The following is a 19,462-nucleotide window of genomic DNA, read 5'->3' on the forward strand; positions in this document are numbered from 1 at the left end:
TGTTATAAAAAAAATCATTCTTGATATTGGTATTTTGTGCACTTTCTTTTTTTCTTGATCTGTCTTTCCAGGGTTTGTGAAATTAATTAGTCTTTTAAAATGTATTATTAGATTTATTTTCTCTAGCACATTTGTTTTATGTTTTACTGATATATGTTTTTAATTTTATTATTTGTTTCTTTTTGCTCTTCCTTGGCCTAATTTTTTTTTATGTTTACCATAAGTTTATTTTTTTATTATTTTTTAATATGAAATCTATTATCAAATTGGTTTCCATACAACACCCAGTGCTCATCCCAACAGGTGCTCTCCTCAATGCCCATCACCCCCTTTCCCCTCCCTCCCACCCCCCATCAAACCCCATTTTATTCTCAGTTTTTAAGAGTTTCTTATGGTTTGGCTCCCTTCCTCTCTAACTTTTTTTTTTTCCTTCCCCTCCCCCATGGTCTTCTGTTAAGTTTCTCAGGATCCACATAAGAGTGAAAACATATGGTATCTGTCTTTCTCTGTATGACTTATTTCACTTATCATAACACTCTCCAGTTCCATCCACGTTGCTACAAAAGGCTGTATTTCATTCTTTCTCATTGCCAAGTAGTATTCCATTGTATATATAAACCACAACTTTAAAAAAAAAATTTGTTAACATTTATTATTGAGAGACAGAGAGACACAGAACGTGAGCAGGGGAGGGGTAGAGAGAGGGGGAGACACAGAATCTGAAGCAGGCTCCAGGCTCTGAGCTCTCAGCACAGAGCCCGAGGCAGGGCTTGAACTCACAAACTGCGAGATCATGACCTGAGCTGAAGTCGGTTGCTTACCCGACTGAGCCACCCAGGAGCCCCTAAAACACAACTTCTTTTTTTGGGGGGGGGCGGGGGGACAGAGAGAGACAGAGCATGAACGGGGGAGGGGCAGAGAGAGAGGGAGACACAGAATCGGAAACAGGCTCCAGGCTCTGAGCCATCAGCCCAGAGCCTGACGCGGGGCTCGAACTCACGGACAGCGAGATCGTGACCTGGCTGAAGTCGGACGCTTAACCGACTGCGCCACCCAGGCGCCCCAAAACACAACTTCTTTATCCACTCATCCGTTGATGGACATTTAGGCTCTTTCCATAATTTGGCCATTGTTGAAAGTGCTGCTATAAACGTTGGGGTACCAGTGCCCCTGTGCATCAGTACTCCTGTATCCCTTGGGTAAATTCCTAGCAGTGCTATTGCTGGGTCATAGGGTAGATCTATTTTTAACTTTTTGAGGAACCTCCACACTGTTTTACAGAGGTGCTGCACCAGTTTGCATTCCCACCAACAGTGCAAGAAGTTTCCCGTTTCTCCACATCCTCTCCAGCATCTATAGTCTTCTTATTTGGTTCATTTTAGCCACTCTGACTGGAGTGAGGTGATATCTCAGTGTGGTTTTGATTTGTATTTCCCTGATGAGGTGTGAAGTTGAGCATCTTTTCATGTGCCTGTTGCCTCAGCCTAATTTTTTTAACTAGTGGAAATGGATACTTGGATGATTTATTTTCAGCTTTTTTTTTTTTCTTTGACAGGAAGCAGGGTTTATTGTGGGCGTGAATAAGGAGCAGGCAGTGTCAAGGTTCTCATGAGTGCAGAGCCTACCATTTGTCCAAGGGGCCACAATTAGGGATGTATTTGACCAAAGCCATAGCCATCTGGGATAAGCTACTTTTCAGCCATCATGTCTTCAAATTCATTCACATTAAACTTAGTAAAGCCCCACTTCTTGGAAATGTGACTCTTCTGGCAGCCAAGGAACTTGAACTTGGCCCTGCATAGCGTCTCAATCATATGCTCCTTGTTCTGTACCTTGGTACTGGTGGACATGATGACTTGGCCAATGTGGACCCTGGCCACTGTGCCCTGGGGCTTTCCAAAGGCACCCCACACACCTGTCTGGAGCCTGTCAGCTCCAGCACAGGACAACATCTTGTTGATAAGGATGACGTGCAAGGGATGGAACCGCATTTGGATGCAAAAACCATCTTTGCCACAGCTTTTCACCATGTACTTGTTAGCACACATACGGACAGCCTCCAGGGCTTCAGAGGAGAGCTGCTCGTATTCCTCTGGCACTCTGTGGCCACACAGTGGGAACTGCTCCACTTCTGCCTTCTTCTGCCCAAGGTCAAAGATGCGGACCTTGGCATCAGGGACACCTCTGCAGAAACAAGACTTTGGACTCTGCTTGTTCTTACAATACCAGTAACACCGGGATGAGTGGTGGCCCATGGCAATACGACTGGGCCCATGGGCCCAGTGGCAAGCCAAAGGAAAAGAGGTTATTTTCAGCTTTTTACTCCTAGTTAAAGCATTTAAGTATGTCTATAGCTGTATTCTAAAAGTTTTGATACATTGAACTTTCACTATAATTCAAAGAAAAATGTCTCCTAATTTTCATTTGTATTCATTCTCTTAGTGTTTGAATTACTTAAAAGTTTATTGAGTACTTTTCAAATATAAAATTTTTAATATTATCTTGTTTCATTATTGATTTCTATCCTAACTTCACTGTTGTCAGAAAATGTGCTCTGTATAATTTTACTTTTTGATATTTTTTAAGGTTTCTTTTAGATTCATCATTTGGTTAACTGGCTTGGCATTTGATATGAATTTTGCATTTGCTGAGTATAAGGTATGTAAATAAGGTCAAGTTTATTTATTGCATTGTTCAAATCTACTGTATCCATGTTGAATTTTTGTCTGTTTGGTGTATCAGTTACTAAGAGACATCTGTTAAAAATCTCCCTATGATAATGGATTTGTCCATTTTCCTTTTAGTTGCATCATTATTTTGCTTTACATATGTTGAAACTCATTATTAAGTGTAACAAATTTACAACTATAATATTTTGGAAATATTAACTCTTTTATCATAATAAAATTTCCTGTGTTTATTTCCAATAAAGTGTCTTGCCTTATAGTCTAATTTACCTGATAAATATATAAAATATAGATAGTTATATTGGCCTTAAAATTTTTTTTCATTCATCTATTTTAGTTTTTTTGTGTGTTGCATTTCAAGTGTGTCTCTTAATCAACGTTTAGTGTCATGTACTTTTTTTCATGTAGTCTAAAACCTTTGTTTGTGATTGCTCACTCATTTAGATACTATTATATTAGGGGGCTTGTATAATTCTTTATCTTATTACCTCTTTAAATATTGGTTCTGCCTAATTCTTTCTCTTCTCTCTTTCTAGGACACCAATTCTGGGCATGTTAGGACTTTCCCCTGTGTCTTCATGTGATTTTGTGTAATTTTTATCCTTTCTTCCCTCCTCTGTTCTTCAATCTGATATTTTCTTCTGATTTATTCTAGCTCCATTTTCTGTGTCTCATCTTCTATTAGCCCCATCAGTTGAGTATTTAATTTTATTATTTTATTTTTCTGTTTCAGAATTTCCATTTGAATTTTAAAAGCTAGATTCCCAAAAGAAATGTAAAATTCTCTGCATTTCACCTTATTTCTTCAAACTATTAATCAGTTATTTTAAAGTCCTTCAATCTGTATCTCCTTATGCATTTGTTTCTATTTTAGGTTTATTTTTGTGATTTTGGTTATTAGGTCTTATCTTCTGACATAAGTAGCCTATTAATATCAACTGAAACTTGAGGAACTCCCCTCTACTTGCTAGATGCGATGCTGCCTGATTCATGGGTCATTTAATAAGACCAGTTATAGGGGTGCCTAGATGGCTCAGTGGGTTAAGCATCTGATCTTGATTTTGGCTCAGGTCACGATCTCACAGTATGAGATTGAGCCCCACATGGGGCTCTGCACTGACAGCACAGTGTGGAGCCTGCCTAGAATTCTCTCTCTCCCTTCTCTCTGCCCCCCTCCCCCAATCTCTATCTCAAGTTAAACAAATAAACTTTAAAAAATAAAGCCAATTGTATCTTCAAATTATATATATATATATATATATATATATATATATTGTTTTTTTTTTTACAGAACCTTGAACAATACATGCAAAAATTTTCAGAGCTAATTTACAGATTTAGAAAGTGTTATCATTCTCTAGACTTTTTTTTTGGCTCCAGAAATTACTTTTTTTAAGTGTTTATTTATTTCTTTATAAAGGGAGAGAGAGTGTGTGTGAGCAGGGGAGAGATAGAGAGAGGCAGAGAGAGGTAGAGAGAGAATCCCACACAGGCTCCATGCTGCCAGTACAGAATGTGATCTCACGAACTGTGAGATCATGACCTGAGACAAAATCAAGAGTGGGAGGTTTTAACCGACTGAGCCACCCAGGTGCCCCTCCAGAGATAACTTTTGCTCATGGTAAGAGGGAGGCTGTTAAGATGATGATGAATCCCTTAACCTATTCACTGATTATCTATTTACCTAACTAATTTAGTAGATTAGAAATTTGGCTCTAATCTTGTGATGACATAGCATTTCTAGTTCATGCCTTCTCCAAAGGTGAAGTCCTGTAAAGGTCCCACTTGAAAGCTTAACTATAAGGGTGCCACCTTCTTTGTGGTCCCTGGACCCTAATTTTGCCCCTAAACAGGTATCCTTCACATCTGAGCTTCCTAACTACCCCTTTCTGCTCAATTTCTCTGCCTCTCAGTGGCCACTTACAAATCAGAAACACCTTGAGTGAAAATTAGAATTAAAAATCAGGTTCACCTTTTGTACTTCTCTTTTCCTGGGGATTTTGCTTTTTCAGGTTCTCATGACCTGGCCAGCTTTCTATAGCCTTCAAACCAATAGGTTTTATATTCTATCCTTTTTTTTTTTTTTTTTAGTTGTTCTTAGAAGGTGGGTGTGTCTGGAACAGTCTTCTCTACCATTACTAAAAATTAAAATTCCTGCAGTTTGAGTTATTTTGAAACATATAACATTTTTACTCCTATAACACAAAAAGGGCACATCTGCTGCAGCTGAAGACTTTCCAGACAAAGAGGCCTTCCCTTGAAACTAAAAAACAATAGTCAGATGCACTAATAATACTAGGCGTAAAACAAGAAATGTGAATAATTAGAAACAGGGATTGCAAACTGTTTGCCTAGAATATTCTTCAGCATTTGACAGGAAACCGGAAATCATCAGAAATTACCAAAATCATAATTCTAATTAGGGCCTTGAAAGTAGAGAGAACCCAGGGATGGTGTGTTTGATGCTCGCTTTTCTCTTTTTTTTAATGCAGAAATGTCAAATTAGAGCTAAAAACTGGAGTATATTTAAAATGTTGATATTTGGGGCGCCTGGGTGGCGCAGTCGGTTAAGCGTCCGACTTCAGCCAGGTCACGATCTCGCGGTCTGTGAGTTCGAGCCCCGCGTCAGGCTCTGGGCTGATGGCTCAGAGCCTGGAGCCTGTTTCCGATTCTGTGTCTCCCTCTCTCTCTGCCCCTCCCCCGTTCATGCTCTGTCTCTCTCTGTCCCAAAAAAATAAATAAACGTTGAAAAAAAAATTAAAAAAAAAATAAAATGTTGATATTTAATAAATTAACACTTTAACTCACAGATTTCTATGCAAAATTATCATGTAATTTACACAATAATTATAATATTTCTAGACTATTACAGTGCTGCATAATAAGCTAGACAAATTAGAGCAGTTTGAGGAACTTATTTTTCTTTCAAATACTTGCCGTTTATCTCTGTGACTGTGTGCTTATCTTCTTTTGGAGATAATGTTAAGAGTCTAAAAAGCAAGGCTGTGGACAAATGTACTCCCTTATTCTGCCATTCTAATGGTCTCTGCTTGAACCATCCTCTCTCTCACTCTAAGTAAATCAACTGTTCAGTGTCATATCATAGGCAATATTATATATCCATGACAGAGCTAATCACCAAAATACATGATAAGAATAGTAGTTCTAGGTCCCCAGTGGGTGACAGAACAACTCTGTCAATTTTCGAAGGGAAATACTACATATACAATCTTTCATCCCAAACACAACACACAGTTTATCTCCCCTTTTTGTTTTTGATAATATCATTTTTTTTCCTTAATGGATTCTTACAGTAGTCCTAAAACCTTAATATTTCTTGACAGTTGGCCTTGTTGTCATTTTGCAACTTGGATTACTGTTCATCTTTTTAAGGTCCTGGTTTTTCAACGCTAGTGTGTTTGAAATAGTTTTGAGGTTTTGTGGTTGCTGTTGACGCTCTTGCGGAACTTCGAACACACCAGTTTCCTTTTGGTTTAGTGAACTGGCTGGGCCTTTCGAATGCACGCAGTCTGTGGAAGTGCCCAAGCAGACTTATTACTAGAAAAGAATCCCATCTGGAATTCAGACAGGTGGCCCATCTCAGCACCTCCCTGAGAAATCTGGCTTTTTCAGGTAAGTGCGGAAGACCTGGAGTGGGGCGCTCATGAATGAAGGTTATGCGCGAAGAGAACATACTGAACTTACCATTGAAGTTCTAATTCAGAATCTTCAGTCTCGCTGTACAAAGCAAGCTTATTTCCTCTTGATCACAATTCCTCCTTTAGAAAAGGAATTGTCCAGTTCTTGCCATGTAGTACACACTGCTCTGAAGGTGACACCCAGTTTTTATATGTGGTCAAAAATGAACAAAAGTGGTTTCGGAATCTGTCAAGAAAAAAGAAAAAAAGAGAGTCTTGTTAAAACCATCATAGAGGCCTTTGGGCATTTGATATTGCATTTACATATTATTAAAATGTTTATATTTTAAGTGTTTTTTTCCTCTGAAAATCTTTAAGCTCTATTATTGGTAATATTCTCACATATGGTTTAAAACTATTCTGGCAGCCTTAATCAATAGAAGAAAACAATCAACAGCAGTCAGGCACTTTGAAATTTCTAAAAGAAGTATATTCAAAGTAACATGTGTAATAATGGTTATTATGATTCTTTTATCCTATTTTTGCAGTACTACATGACAGAGGGAATCTGAAAACAACTTTAAAATCACAGAATTGCAAGAAGTATTGCACTTCAAATATGTGAAATAAATATAATGTAAACTTTAAAAAAGTAAGTCAGTAATATACAACTTGAGTTTGAGTTTAATCTTGCTTAACAAATTTGTAATATAATTTTGGATGAGTCACTTAATTCCTGGATTTCAACTTCCTATACAACTGCATAATTATTTGTCTAAGAAATTTTATTAAGGATTCCAGATTTACAACTCCTTGTTATATTTTTTATTGGGTTTAAGTCAATCAATCAGTCAATATTTTAACTGATCAACAGGAGTAATGAGAACAATAAATGAGGAATCAAGTGGTATGAATTCTAGTCTTCTGTTTTCTAGTAATTGGCTGAGTGATTTAGAAAATATTTTCTAACCATTTTAGGCCAGGGCTTGCCAAATTTTTTCTATAAAGGACAAGATAGTAAATAATTTAGGTTTTGCCATCCAGGAGGCAAAATTGAAGATAATATGAAACCATTCAAAAATGTAAAAACCATCTTTAGCTCACAGGCGATACAAAAATGGGAGATGAGCTATATTTGGCCTCAGGGCCATAGCTTTCCAACTCCTGTTCTAGGCAATGATTTCCAACAATTATAAAGTGGAAGATGTAGGAGTTTGTGGATGATACGTAGGGTGATCCACCAATCCCCTAAAGTTGTATACAAGAGTCTGAGTGTATGTAAATATGCTGCTTCTTAATGAGAAAAAAAGCCCACATATTTCATCAGATTTTTGAGGGGTTCGAAACCCAATTTAAGGTCAAGGACCACAGGACTAGATGATTCCTAAAGATGCTTTCCAAATCTAAAATTCAATGAAATGTTTATTGGATGTCTACTATGTCTAAGCCACTGTGCTAACACTACAATAGATGTTATGAGCACATTATGACCAAAATAACATGTCAAAAATATACTAAAGAAGATTGTAATATGCACAAATCAGTAATATCCTTCCAAATAATAGCTTTGACAAAAATTCTGCAATTAGTCAGACATTTTTTGAGATATTACTTTGCAAAGTGTCTTCAAATCTGGTATGAATTATGTCAAAATATTAATTAAATATTCTTATGGTCTTATCTTATTTTTGATGACAATGGTATTAGTCATGATAACCATAATCGAATTTAACCTAAGCAGAGTTTCTTTCCTAAAAATATGACTTCTGTAAGAGCAGGAACTATGCATTTTTCATCCTTGTATTTGGGAACAATGTCACATACTAAGTGCTCAACATCTCTGGAATGTATATTTGAATGAATGAATGAATGAATGAAAAGATAATCCTATTATGGCACATAATTACAGACACATTGAAGGCCTAGCACCCAAAATGCTCTAAAAACAATCATTGCTAAGGCCAAAGATTGCTTCTCTTTTCAACTTTGGACATAACCGTGATTTCAAAATACTTGGTCAACTAAAGATTGCAGTTCCTGGGGATTAAGTCATCTTTTTTAACAAGAGTGAAGTTTGTTGAATTTAATTCACATGTTACAGATGTTCCAGTAACCTAGTCTGTGGGAGGGAGTGATGGAGAGTGGTGTTTGATTAAGGAATAGCAGCATGCTCAGTGTCTGAGCCCTTCCTGCTAAGACCAGGTAGTTGGTTGTACCAGCTAGAGCATTACACATAAACAGGCAATCCAAAACTCAGATCTAATAGTACTTACAGTAACACTCCGTTCTCTGATAAAGAAGTTCAGCCTGATTTCCATTGCCTTGCCAAATGATGATGCCAAAATCTGAGCACCATTCACTTGGGATTCCCCACAGCTACACAGGGTAGAGAATGACTTGCAATTGAAATGTACCTCTCTTCTCTATCTAGGAATAATTTCATTTTATGAAAGGGGAATTCAATTTACAATAGCTGGCTAGTGATTCATTCACTACTCTAGGGAAATTTAAATCTTAAGATTTAAAAAATTTAAGAAATGTTAATAAAAAGCCTGTGCAGTCCTGTGTACATCTGGAGTTATGCCTGAAATGTCCTTATTCAGAAAAGTGCATCCCACCTCCTTCCCTGCTTTCACTCCCCCTCCATTGCAAAAGCTGTTAGGTAAATAGCAACAAACTATTCACTTTGGGATGTAATTACAGAGCATGCCTGTGCAGTGTCATGCTGCATTAAATAACACCACTTGTTCAACTGTTAGAGGTTGTGCTAAAGTCATATTCCTGGATCTCCTTAGGAATTGAGATTAGTCCTACATAGAGTCCAAAATTCCAAACCTTCATAAATGGGATCTCAAATATATAACCCAATTATATTTAAGGTCCAAGGTCTGGCTTAAATTATGACAGGAAGCTCCGTCCCTTCCTGAAGGATTTTTGAGATATTCTGGGCTGTGCTTCAGTGTTCTATAAGCCCAAAGCAGCGGGTGCCTCTCATCTGACTGCTGCCCTGGGATCTATCTGCAGATCACTGCTGCACCTTTCTTTCTTTTCTTTTCTTTTTTAAAATATTTATTTATTTATTTTGAGAGTGATCAAGCAGGGGAAGGGCAGAGAGAGACAGGGAGAGAGAGAATCCCAAGCAGGCTCCGTGCTGTCAGCACAGAGACTGATGTGAGGCTCGATCTCATGAATCATGAAATCATGATCTGAGCCGAGATCAAGAGTTGGATTCTCAACCAATGGAGCCAGCCAGGCACCCCACCTCTGCACCTTTCTGGCTGGCTTCATTCCAGAAAGTGAACAAGGCACCTCTGGTTCCCTCTCAAACACAACTGACTTGAATCTGTAACAAATTTTTCTGCAAACTTTTTCTTGGAAGGACTAGATAATAAACATCTTAGGTTTCATAGACCATACAATCTCTGCCACAACTACTCAACTCTACAGGTGTCATGCAAAAGCAGCCACAGATAATACATAAACAAGTATCTGTGATGAGATAAAAACTTTACTTATAAAAACAGGTGGCTGGTCCACCGGCTGTGGTTTGCTGGCCTGTGAACTATATTGAAGGCTTGATGATAACTTAAAAATTACAATTTTGTAGAAGGAAATGAAAAAGTTAAAGTTAGGATCACCTGATGTGGGCATTACTACTTCTTTGTGGAGGTATCCAACAGCTACCTCTCATTAGCCCTGGGGTGTGGCCATGCTACTGAGGCCTACTCATGATTCTGGGGCAGAACACTTCTCTCCTTACCTTCACATCGACAAATTCAGGTTTCTCCCTTCCTATGTGAAGCTCTGTTTAGAGTGTATCAAAAATAAGTTTGTTCCATAATCATCTCTAAAGAGCAAGGCCCATTGAACAGAAATGCAGTCCATCCACATATGAAGCATCTTCAGTACCTTCTAGTTGTACTATGAGAAAGCTCACCAAAATTATCCTTTCTTGACTAAAGCAAGTGTCTGTCCTAAAGACAAATTATTTTCCTGTTTCTTATTTTTATTTTGCTAAAGAATACACAAAATTTACCATTTTAACCATGTTTAAGTGTACTGTTCAGTTGCATTAAATATAGCTACATTATTATGCAACCATCACCACTATCCATCTCCAAAACTTTTTCATCATCCCAAACTGAATCTCTGTACCCCTTAAACAATAAATCCCTACTCTCTACTCACACCCTGGTAACCACCATTCTACTGTCTGTCTCTTTCATGTTGACTATTCTAAATCCTTCAGATAAATGGAATCACAGTATCTGCTCTTTTCTGGAAAGATAAATTCTTGGTTCTATTGTTAGAATCACATGAAAAAATAAATCACCTGTCTATTCTGGCTCCCAGCGATCTCTGGTTTGAAAATATTGGGGTCTAGTCTGAGAACACCTGACATGAATTATCTCCCACTATTCTCCAATCTGTTCCCCCTGAGATATTATTAGAATATCTCATCTTTCCCCAAATGCATATTACACATTATCTTCTTTGTAAAATTGTGATCCATACCTAGACCACTGCTGCCTCATTTTCCCCTCTGGGACTCCTAGTTGTCAAAACCAGCACAGCAACTACGTCTTAGGGCCTTCACTGACATTGACAGATGGAAATGTTCTCCTCTTTCTGTATCACCTGATGTATTAGAAAAACCACCCACTCTTTCCCTTTTATGGGTGTGTCCTTTACTACTAATACAGAATACCTCAATTCTGACATTTCTGGTTAACAAATGTACAGAGCCTTCTCTTCCCACATCAAGTATTTCTCCACAATACCAGCTGTGACCTATAATTTAACTCGATCTGACACTGTCTACCTGGAGATAGAGTCAGACCCCACAGGGTAAAGGCCAAGTCCCAAAAAACTGCTCCCAGCCTGCTTCAGATACCAATCACAAGTAGTAGGTCCTCATGGTGCACATCACTCTGTCAGATTTGGCTGCAAAACACAGTCTTCCACTACTCCCTTCTCAGATTTGATTAATTTGCTAAAGCATCTTACAGAACTCAAGAAACACTTAACTTACGTATACCAGTTTATTAAAGGATGTTATAAAGGTTACAAATGAACATCCAGATGAAGAGATACATAAAGCAAGGTCTTGGGAGGGACCCTGAGCCCTGGAGCTTGTCCCTATTGAGTCAGGGGAGATGCCCTGCCAGTATGGATATGTTCACCAACCTGAAAGCTCTCCAAAGCCCCTACTTTTGGGATTGATCAATTATGAACTCCATTTCCAGTCCCTCTCCCCTCTCTGGAGGATGGGATGGGACTGAAAATTTGGGATTTGGTCTTTCTGGTGACTACCCCCCCCCATACAGAAACCATCTGGGAGCCCACCCGGAGTCACCATGTTCTGAGTGCTCTTATCACTTAGGGTTTTACAAGGAGTTAGGAGTTTTGTGTCAGGGACTGGGGGCAGAGACAAATATATGTGTTTCTTATTATTTCACACCTGTACAATGGCACTCATGTAATTTATTACACAGTGCCTAAGACTATTTTAATGCAAGTCTTCTCTTTCCCCTAGGTTGTAATCTCTTTGCAGAGCACTGACCATATCTAGCACAGACTTTATTCTATGCAGGAGCCTGACTTAGAAAAGCTTTAGTTGGGATTTGCACATGATATGCAAGAATTAAATTAAAAAATTTCATCAATCCACTCCCCCAGTCTCTCTTTCCATACACCACATTATTTACAATATATCCTAAAAATATCTCTACCAAGAACAAAATTGCTAAATTGGCCTGTTTCAGATCTCTTCCCATGAAGCAAATGTCAAATAAAATTTTTTCTTGTTTTCAGGAAAAAAAATGAAGAGTAAAATAGGGATTATTATCTACTTCATTCTTTGTTAATATTATAGGTAGAGAGGCATGTGGAAATATTCAAAGATATTTATGACCCCTTCTGTCTAGGAGACAATAATATATTTGGAAAGCTACAATTTATCCATGTAAAACAAATGCAAAGATCATGTCATCATGAGGATCTGTATTTGTCAAAATTTTTATGGCTTCTAAGCAGGAGATAGGTATAGTAATCTTTATTTTACTACTAAATTTTTAAAGAAAATTTAATGAAAAGTGTGGAGGTTCCTCAGAAAATTAAAAATAGACCTACCCTATGACCCAGCAATAGCACTGCTAGGAATTTACCTAAGGGTACTGATGCATAGGGGCACTTGTACCCCAATGTTCATAGCAGCACTCTCAACAATAGCCAAATTATGGAAAGAGCCTAAATGTCCATCAACTGATGAATGGATAAAGAAATTGTGGTTTATATACACAATGGAGTACTACATGGCAATGAGAAAGAACGAAATATGGCCCTTTGTAGCAACGTGGATGGAACTGGAGAGTGTGATGCTAAGTGAAGTAAGCCATACAGAGAAAGACAGATACCATATGGTTTCACTCTTATGTGGATCCTGAGAAACTTAACAGAAACCCATGGGGGAGAGGAAGGAAAAAAAAAAAGAGTTTAGAGTGGGAGAGAGCCAAAGCATAAGAGACTCTTAAAAACTGAGAACAAACTGAGGGTTGATGGGGGGTGGGCGGGAGGGGAGGGTGGGTGATGGGTATTGAGGAGGGCACCTTTTGGGATGAGCACTGGGTGTTTTATGGAAACCAATTTGACAATAAATTTCGTATATTGAAAAAAAATTCAATGAAAAGAACTTGAAAGTTTAATGTCAAATTTTGTTCAGAGAAAAAGATCTAAAAGAGGCCAATTCTAAGATGTTGCTCTTGGCAGAGACATTAACAAGAAAAAAGTGGTTAGATAATTTTTGTTAGACTGCATAAAAAGAAAAAGAATGTTGAGTAAAAATCATTAGCCAGATGATGTATAGGTAGCTTGTACAAGTAGCTAGTTTTCTATACCAGGTCTTAATACCATTAAGACTTATTAGAAAAAAATTGAAAGCATTTTATCAGGAATACTAATTGCTTCCCAAAAGAACATAGTGAAGTGGATTACACAGAAAAGCTCTGTTCCAGGTTAGGTTTAGATAATTTTTACTTTATGTTGATAATGACAAAATCAAAGATTAAGGTCACCTGGATACGGTTGCAGGTCAGGGAAGTGAATTTTGTTTGAGTTTTCTCCAGCAGCCTCTGTATTCAGGCACGAGTTGCATGATGTGGACTCTAAGAGCTGGGATAATTTCATGAGTAGGAAGGTCAGTGAAGACAGAGGGGTCAGAAGGTTGGGACTCTCAACTGAGACTTGATGTGTGAAATTTGAAGGACTGGCAAGGAATGTGGCAGTCCATTACATTAACAGAGTGATTCTCCAGGTGTGTCTGTATTGGAAGCACCTGAACAACTTGTTAAAAGCACCAATTGCTAAGTCTCCCCATAGATTCCGATCCAGTGGCCTGAGAGAAGGAATATTCAGAGAGACGATCTGTGCATCCTGGCCCCAATACCCAGTACTGTGCATACATACAAGAGAGGCTATCATAGGGGGAGATATAGGCCTTATTCCTTTTAGCTATGCTTTCTTTGTAAAAAATCATGAGTCTTTCGGCCTTTGTATACTTTTAAGTGGCAAACACATCTGCCACGCCCCACACCTTGGTCAACTCCAACAAGCCTCAGCTTTTGTGTCCGTAAAAGAGAGATCACATCTAACTCAAATGAGAATTGTAAGGATCCAAAGTACTGACATATGCAAAATGCCTAGGACACAGTATTATTCAATAATTATCATCCTTCTTCCCTCCTACAACCACTGTAGAGTTTATAGTTCCTACAATAAATCTGAAACTATTCTCATCTCACTGTCCCATCTGTCAATGACATTCAATCAAAGACCACGTGGATACCTATAGTTTAATTAAACTCTGGTCTCCCTCCCTCATTGCAGGGAGGGAGAAAACACACCATGGGGGACCACGGGCTAACTCAATAAGATAGTGTTAGAAACAATCTATCATAGAATTTGGGCTTTGATGGAGTGATTTAGGGGAGGGTGTCAAGAAGTAGGGGTTGGCGCTATACTGGATGTTGCCAGAAAGCAAAGGCCATTTTATGTTTCGGTCATTAATTTTAACTAAGGAAGGGGATGTATGCTACTTCATGTGTGGCCCAGCGACCTTGTTTTTGTCTGTGTTTAAACAAAATTATACAGAGGCCTTTCATTGTCTCGTTTTATCAGACTGACACTCCTGACTGCTCTCCTTTGCTCTTTTTCACTTCTGAAATGAAACAGAGTATAGAGGAAAAGCTGATATTCATTTTAATACCTGTTTAAACGAAGAGACTGAACATTTATTGACATTGCCTATGTTTGACATCATGCCAAGCTTTAATTCTCTCTATCTCACAGTACATATTCTATATAAGGTGGGGTTAGAAGCCAGATCAGCTACGACTTCTAATTATAAAAGCTTCCAGTCTTATATGCTGTTGTCTTGTTGGCACCACTGGAACCCATGAATGAATTCCTGCCCATCTAAATAAATTGATTTCACAGGGCCTGGCTGGCTCAGTTGGTGGAGTGTGTGACTCTTGATCTTGGGGTTGTAGGTTCGAGCCTCATGCTATTGGCGTGGAGCCCACTTGGGATTCTCTGTCTCCTCTCTCTCTGCCACTCCCCCCATCATGTCCTCACCCGTGTGCACATGCTCTCTCCCTATAAATAAAATCTTTATAAATAAATAAGTCCTTCAATTTATAATCAGAGACTGGAAAAAACTTTTTTTTTTGTTAAAAAACATAGTAAATATTTTTGAGTTTGTAGGTCATATAGTCCCTCCCATGATCGCTCAACTGTCATTGTAGCAGGAAAGCAGCCACAGATCATACATGAACAGATATGTGTGGCTGTGTTCTAATAAAACTTTACTTACAAAATCAGCTGGCAGATGGGATTTGGCTCTTAACCTGTAGTTTGAAAACCTTTTATCTAGATTATAAGCAGTCAGAAATCCCAAATCAACTTGGATTTTTTTTAATGTATTTTATATTTTGTTTTGTTTTGTTTTGAATTTTGTTTTTTTTTTTTTAACGTTTATTTATTTTTGAGATAGGGAGAGACAGAGCATGAACGGGGGAGGGTCAGAGAGAGAGGGAGACACAGAATCTGAAACAGGCTCCAGGCTCTGATCTGTCAGCACAGAGCCCGACGCGGGGCTTGAACTCACAGACTGTGAGATCATGACCTGAGCTGAAGCCGGACACTTAACCAACTGAGCCACCCAGGCGCCCCTGTATTTTATATTTTGAATAGTTAAATGTGTATAATAGGAAAATATGTGTAAATATAAATTTGTGTTTTATTTTAATAAAACTGCCAAAAACATTTGAAATAAACTACCAGTTTCTGAGCATGACAGAATCAGGACGGTGCCTCCTATCATTTGCTTCTGTGATCCTGTATAGTGGGAAGTGGAGCTCAAGAGGCCAGAGGGCTTATCTAACCATTATTCTGTGCTTCCTTTCCTTGCTCCTTGAAGGAAAACTCTTGGTAGCTAAACTGAAGCTCAGAGAGGTTGAATACTTGTCCTCAGTTATCCAGATACTGGTAGAGCTGGTGTTAAGCCTTATTTGTTTCATTATACCCTATGCCTCAATTTTAGTAAGTTATTGAATTGGTGACTTAGGGGCATAAAAAGAGAAAGAGAAAGAGTATAGGGTCAGAATAAACATAGGGCAGAAGGCATTTTGTTACAGTTTGACCTTTTGAAAACTTAGGGTTTGGGAATAAATGCAGAAACTGGAATTCAGTACCAAAGCACTGGAAAAACATAGTATGTCCAGCCTCAGCACCCAATTCCCTTTTTATAGGTTTCTCTTTTAGTAAGGCATAACATCGTGTCCCAGTTGAAAGCAAAAGTCACCTATCACCACTGTATCAGGTTGTCTCTATCTGTGACTTGTAGGTGGAAAGATGGGGTGGGCATCTTGCAGGAGATGTTTCCCCTCTGAACCTCTCCAACGACACGCTATGCCGCTGCTCTTGGTTAAAAGGAATTATCAATTAGAATCTCCCATTCCCCAAATGTGCAGAAAAAAATACAAGTGTGTATGGGTAACTGGCACATGAGCATTTGTATGACTTTATGTTTAAAATAGAATATCACACAATGACATTTTTCATGCAAATTAACAGTCATAAAACTTATACATGAATTTATACCCAGCTCCTATATATTTCTATGGATATAGCCCACTAGATAATATTCTTTCTTTTAAGAAGAGTCCAGCCTATGTTCTTCTTCTCCCACAAGCTTGGTTTAACCCCCCCTCCTTAAATAACAATTAAGAAAATGGCACACCATAAATATTTTTTGATTTATTTAAATGTGTTGTCACAGGAGGAAAGGAGGTGAGTCTTGCTTTGGGACACAAGGGGGACATTTGCTAAGCACCGTTATATCTCTGCTCACCTCTGGCCTCCCTTTTATCTCACCTAGAGCTGCCAGATTTAGAAAACAAAAATAGAGGACTCCCAGTTAAAGTTGAATTCTGGATAAATGATAAATAATTTTTTAGTATAAGTATGTCCCAAATATTGCATGGGATACTTGTACAAAAATAATTATTTGCTGTTTATCTGGAATTCAAATCTAACTGGTTATCTTATATTTTATTTGGTGATTCTACACATAAATACTTAAGGCTCAGTTTTCACATGGTGGGTTGTCTGGTTTGACAGAATTGAATTCAATGTCCTGTTCAGCCACATATGAGCCCTAGTCAACCTACTTAACCTGAAGGTAATAATTCATGTTGTAGAGAGTTGTCATAAGGATTACAAGGAGAGAGTGCAAATAAATCACTCAGGTCACGGCCAGGAATAGGCAGCTGCTCAACAAACATTGGCCAAATGTTTATTTCCTTTTCTTCCTTCAAATTCTTTCAATCTTCCCCTAAACTCTCTGATAAGAGGTTTTTTTCCCCTTTTCCCTCACAATAGACTGTACCTATTTCTATTACAGCATTCATTGCATAGAACTGCAGGCCTGTTTTATAATCATGATGATACAGACATATCAATTCCTTCTTCCCTTTCTTTTTTTTTTTTTGTTTGTTTGTTTGTTAGTGTTTGCCTGCTGTAGCTTTTTAGTACTTTTTCTTTCAAACTTTCTAGGTTCTTTTATTTAAGGTATGTCTAAATAATGGGATTCTAATGGATTTTTAGACATAAAGTCTGATAATCTTTTTTAACTACAGAGTTTGTTCACTGAAATAAATCATTACTGAAATGTGCATCTATTCCTACTCTTCAGTGTGTTATTTGTGTATCTTTTTGTAGGCTTCATTCTTCCCTTCTTCCCTTTACCTTTCCTTCCTTCCCTTCCTCCTTCCTCACTTCTTTCCTTCTTTCCTTCCTTCTGTCCATCCTTCCTTCCTTCCTTGTTTTCTTTCCTTTTTAACCAATTGAACTTGCCTTTTCTTCATTTCATTTTTCCTCCTTACTGGTTTGGAAGATACACATTATATTTTTATTCTTTTAGTGCTTTCAAAGAAATATGAAATTTCATATTATTTTCAGAGCCCTAAGTTAAACAATATCATATTTTCCTCTCAAACACAGATCCTAGAACACATTGACAAAAACCTCCTCTCGTTATATTTTTGCCCAGTATTTTAGTTTTGTCTTATATTTTACCCCAATAAATTAGATATTATTATTGCTGTTTTATATAAAATCTGGTTAGATTTACCCATATATTTGCAGTTTCTTTGATTAGAAATTTTTTCCTCTGTCACTTCTTGTATAAATTTCCTTCTTCCTTAAATATATCTTCTACATGTTCCTAATGTAAAGAACTAGGTGTTACAATCTGTCAATTTTTATTTGTACAGAAGTCTTTCTTTCATCCACATCCTTGAAAGAATTTTGCTGGGTATACTTTGTACATCAGTAATTATTTTTACTCATTGTTTTTAAGATACTATCCTACTGTATTCTGACCTCCACTGCTGCTTATAAGAGCCCACTTGTCCGTATAAAGGATTTTCTTTTTAGGTGATCTATCTTCTCTAATGGGCTGCCTTTAACATCAGTGGCTCCTTTTCTTTAGCATTCTGCATTCTCACTTTGCTGTGTCTAAGTATGGATTTATCTCTTTTTCTTTTCATTCTTTTTTGAACTTACTGAACCTGATGATAGTTATTTTTCATCAATTCTGGAAAAGTCTCAGTAATTATCTCTCAAAAAAAACCTGCCTTTACTTTGCTCTATCTTCTCTTCTAGAACAAATTCAGCCTCCACATCAACTTTTTTTTTTGTGGTTTCAATTTTCTTGATGATAACATAACATAGTTGCTGAGTAACAAAATTGAAGTCAGGCTCTCTAGGTCAAATATAATGGCTCTATCTCTTCTTAGGTATAGAAACTTGTGCAAGTTACGTAGCCTCCCTATGCCTCAGTTTCCTCATCTCTAAGGCAAGGAAGCAATAGTATTTCTTTATGGGATTATTATGAGAATTATAAAATAAATTATATCTAAAGTGCTAAAAAAGGTATACAGTCCATTTTGTCTTATTATTTTTCTTTCTGTGCTGTACGATGAGGAATTGATTCACATCCATTATACAGCTCACCAGTTTTTACTTTCTTTGTCAAATATGTCCTTTGGGATGCTGGTTCTATTGGCATATTTTTCATTTTCAAAAGTACAATGTTGGTTATTTTTCAAAATGCCTGGTAAATCTTTTTAATCATTTACTTTTAATTTACTCTTGTATGTCTTTACACATTTATATTTGCAATGACATTTGCTTCTCCCAGGTACCTTCTGTGAGACACCAAGAAACCCTAGGCCACTTTGAAAACTGCTTTTATTGGCCTATCCTCAATGTGTTGGGAAAACATATTGAGGGAAGGGATAGAGCAAGTTCTCTCACTTGATACAGCTGATTTGAAATGACCAAGAAATGTGGGTCTGACAAAAAAAGAAACAAGAAGCTGAGGTCAGGTGTTCAATTTGAGATTGAGACAGTGGTTTTTATCTTTGATGCCCATTAGAAATATTTGGAAAGCATTTTAAAAATATGGGTGCCGAAGCTCGTCTCTAGAAGTGGGAGCCATGCGTCAGTGTTTTCCCACAACTGTCCAGGCAAGTCTATTGTGCAGTTGGCACAACCAGAGTACCATGAAAAAAGAAA

The 19,462-nt window shown here is 37.7% G+C and overlaps 2 protein-coding genes across 2 annotated transcripts in view; one reads left to right on the top strand and one right to left on the bottom strand.

The window, feature by feature from the left end:
• Positions 1–1,484: 1,484 nt before the first annotated feature.
• Positions 1,485–3,788, bottom strand: LOC122488109 (60S ribosomal protein L10-like). Its single transcript, XM_043589276.1, has one exon. It carries the CDS (start codon positions 2,253–2,255, stop codon positions 1,689–1,691), a length of 567 nt encoding a protein of 188 aa, XP_043445211.1. The 5' UTR covers positions 2,256–3,788; the 3' UTR covers positions 1,485–1,688.
• A 2,434-nt stretch (positions 3,789–6,222) lies between these two features.
• GPR141 (G protein-coupled receptor 141) overlaps positions 6,223–19,462 on the top strand; it is a 45,567-nt gene continuing 32,327 nt past the window's right edge. The window contains exon 1 of the mRNA XM_043589274.1: positions 6,223–6,320. The gene's annotated coding sequence lies outside the window, so the exon portion shown is untranslated. The remainder of the gene's footprint in view (positions 6,321–19,462) is intronic.

Source organism: Prionailurus bengalensis, chromosome A2 (genome assembly GCF_016509475.1).
Source record: "Prionailurus bengalensis isolate Pbe53 chromosome A2, Fcat_Pben_1.1_paternal_pri, whole genome shotgun sequence".
In the NCBI taxonomy this organism is placed as follows: Eukaryota; Metazoa; Chordata; class Mammalia; order Carnivora; family Felidae; genus Prionailurus; species Prionailurus bengalensis.

Coding starts and splice junctions, on each gene's coding strand:
- LOC122488109 (XM_043589276.1), bottom strand. CDS start 2,255: ATGGGCCACCACTCATCCCGGTGTTACTGGTATTGTAAGAACAAGCAG.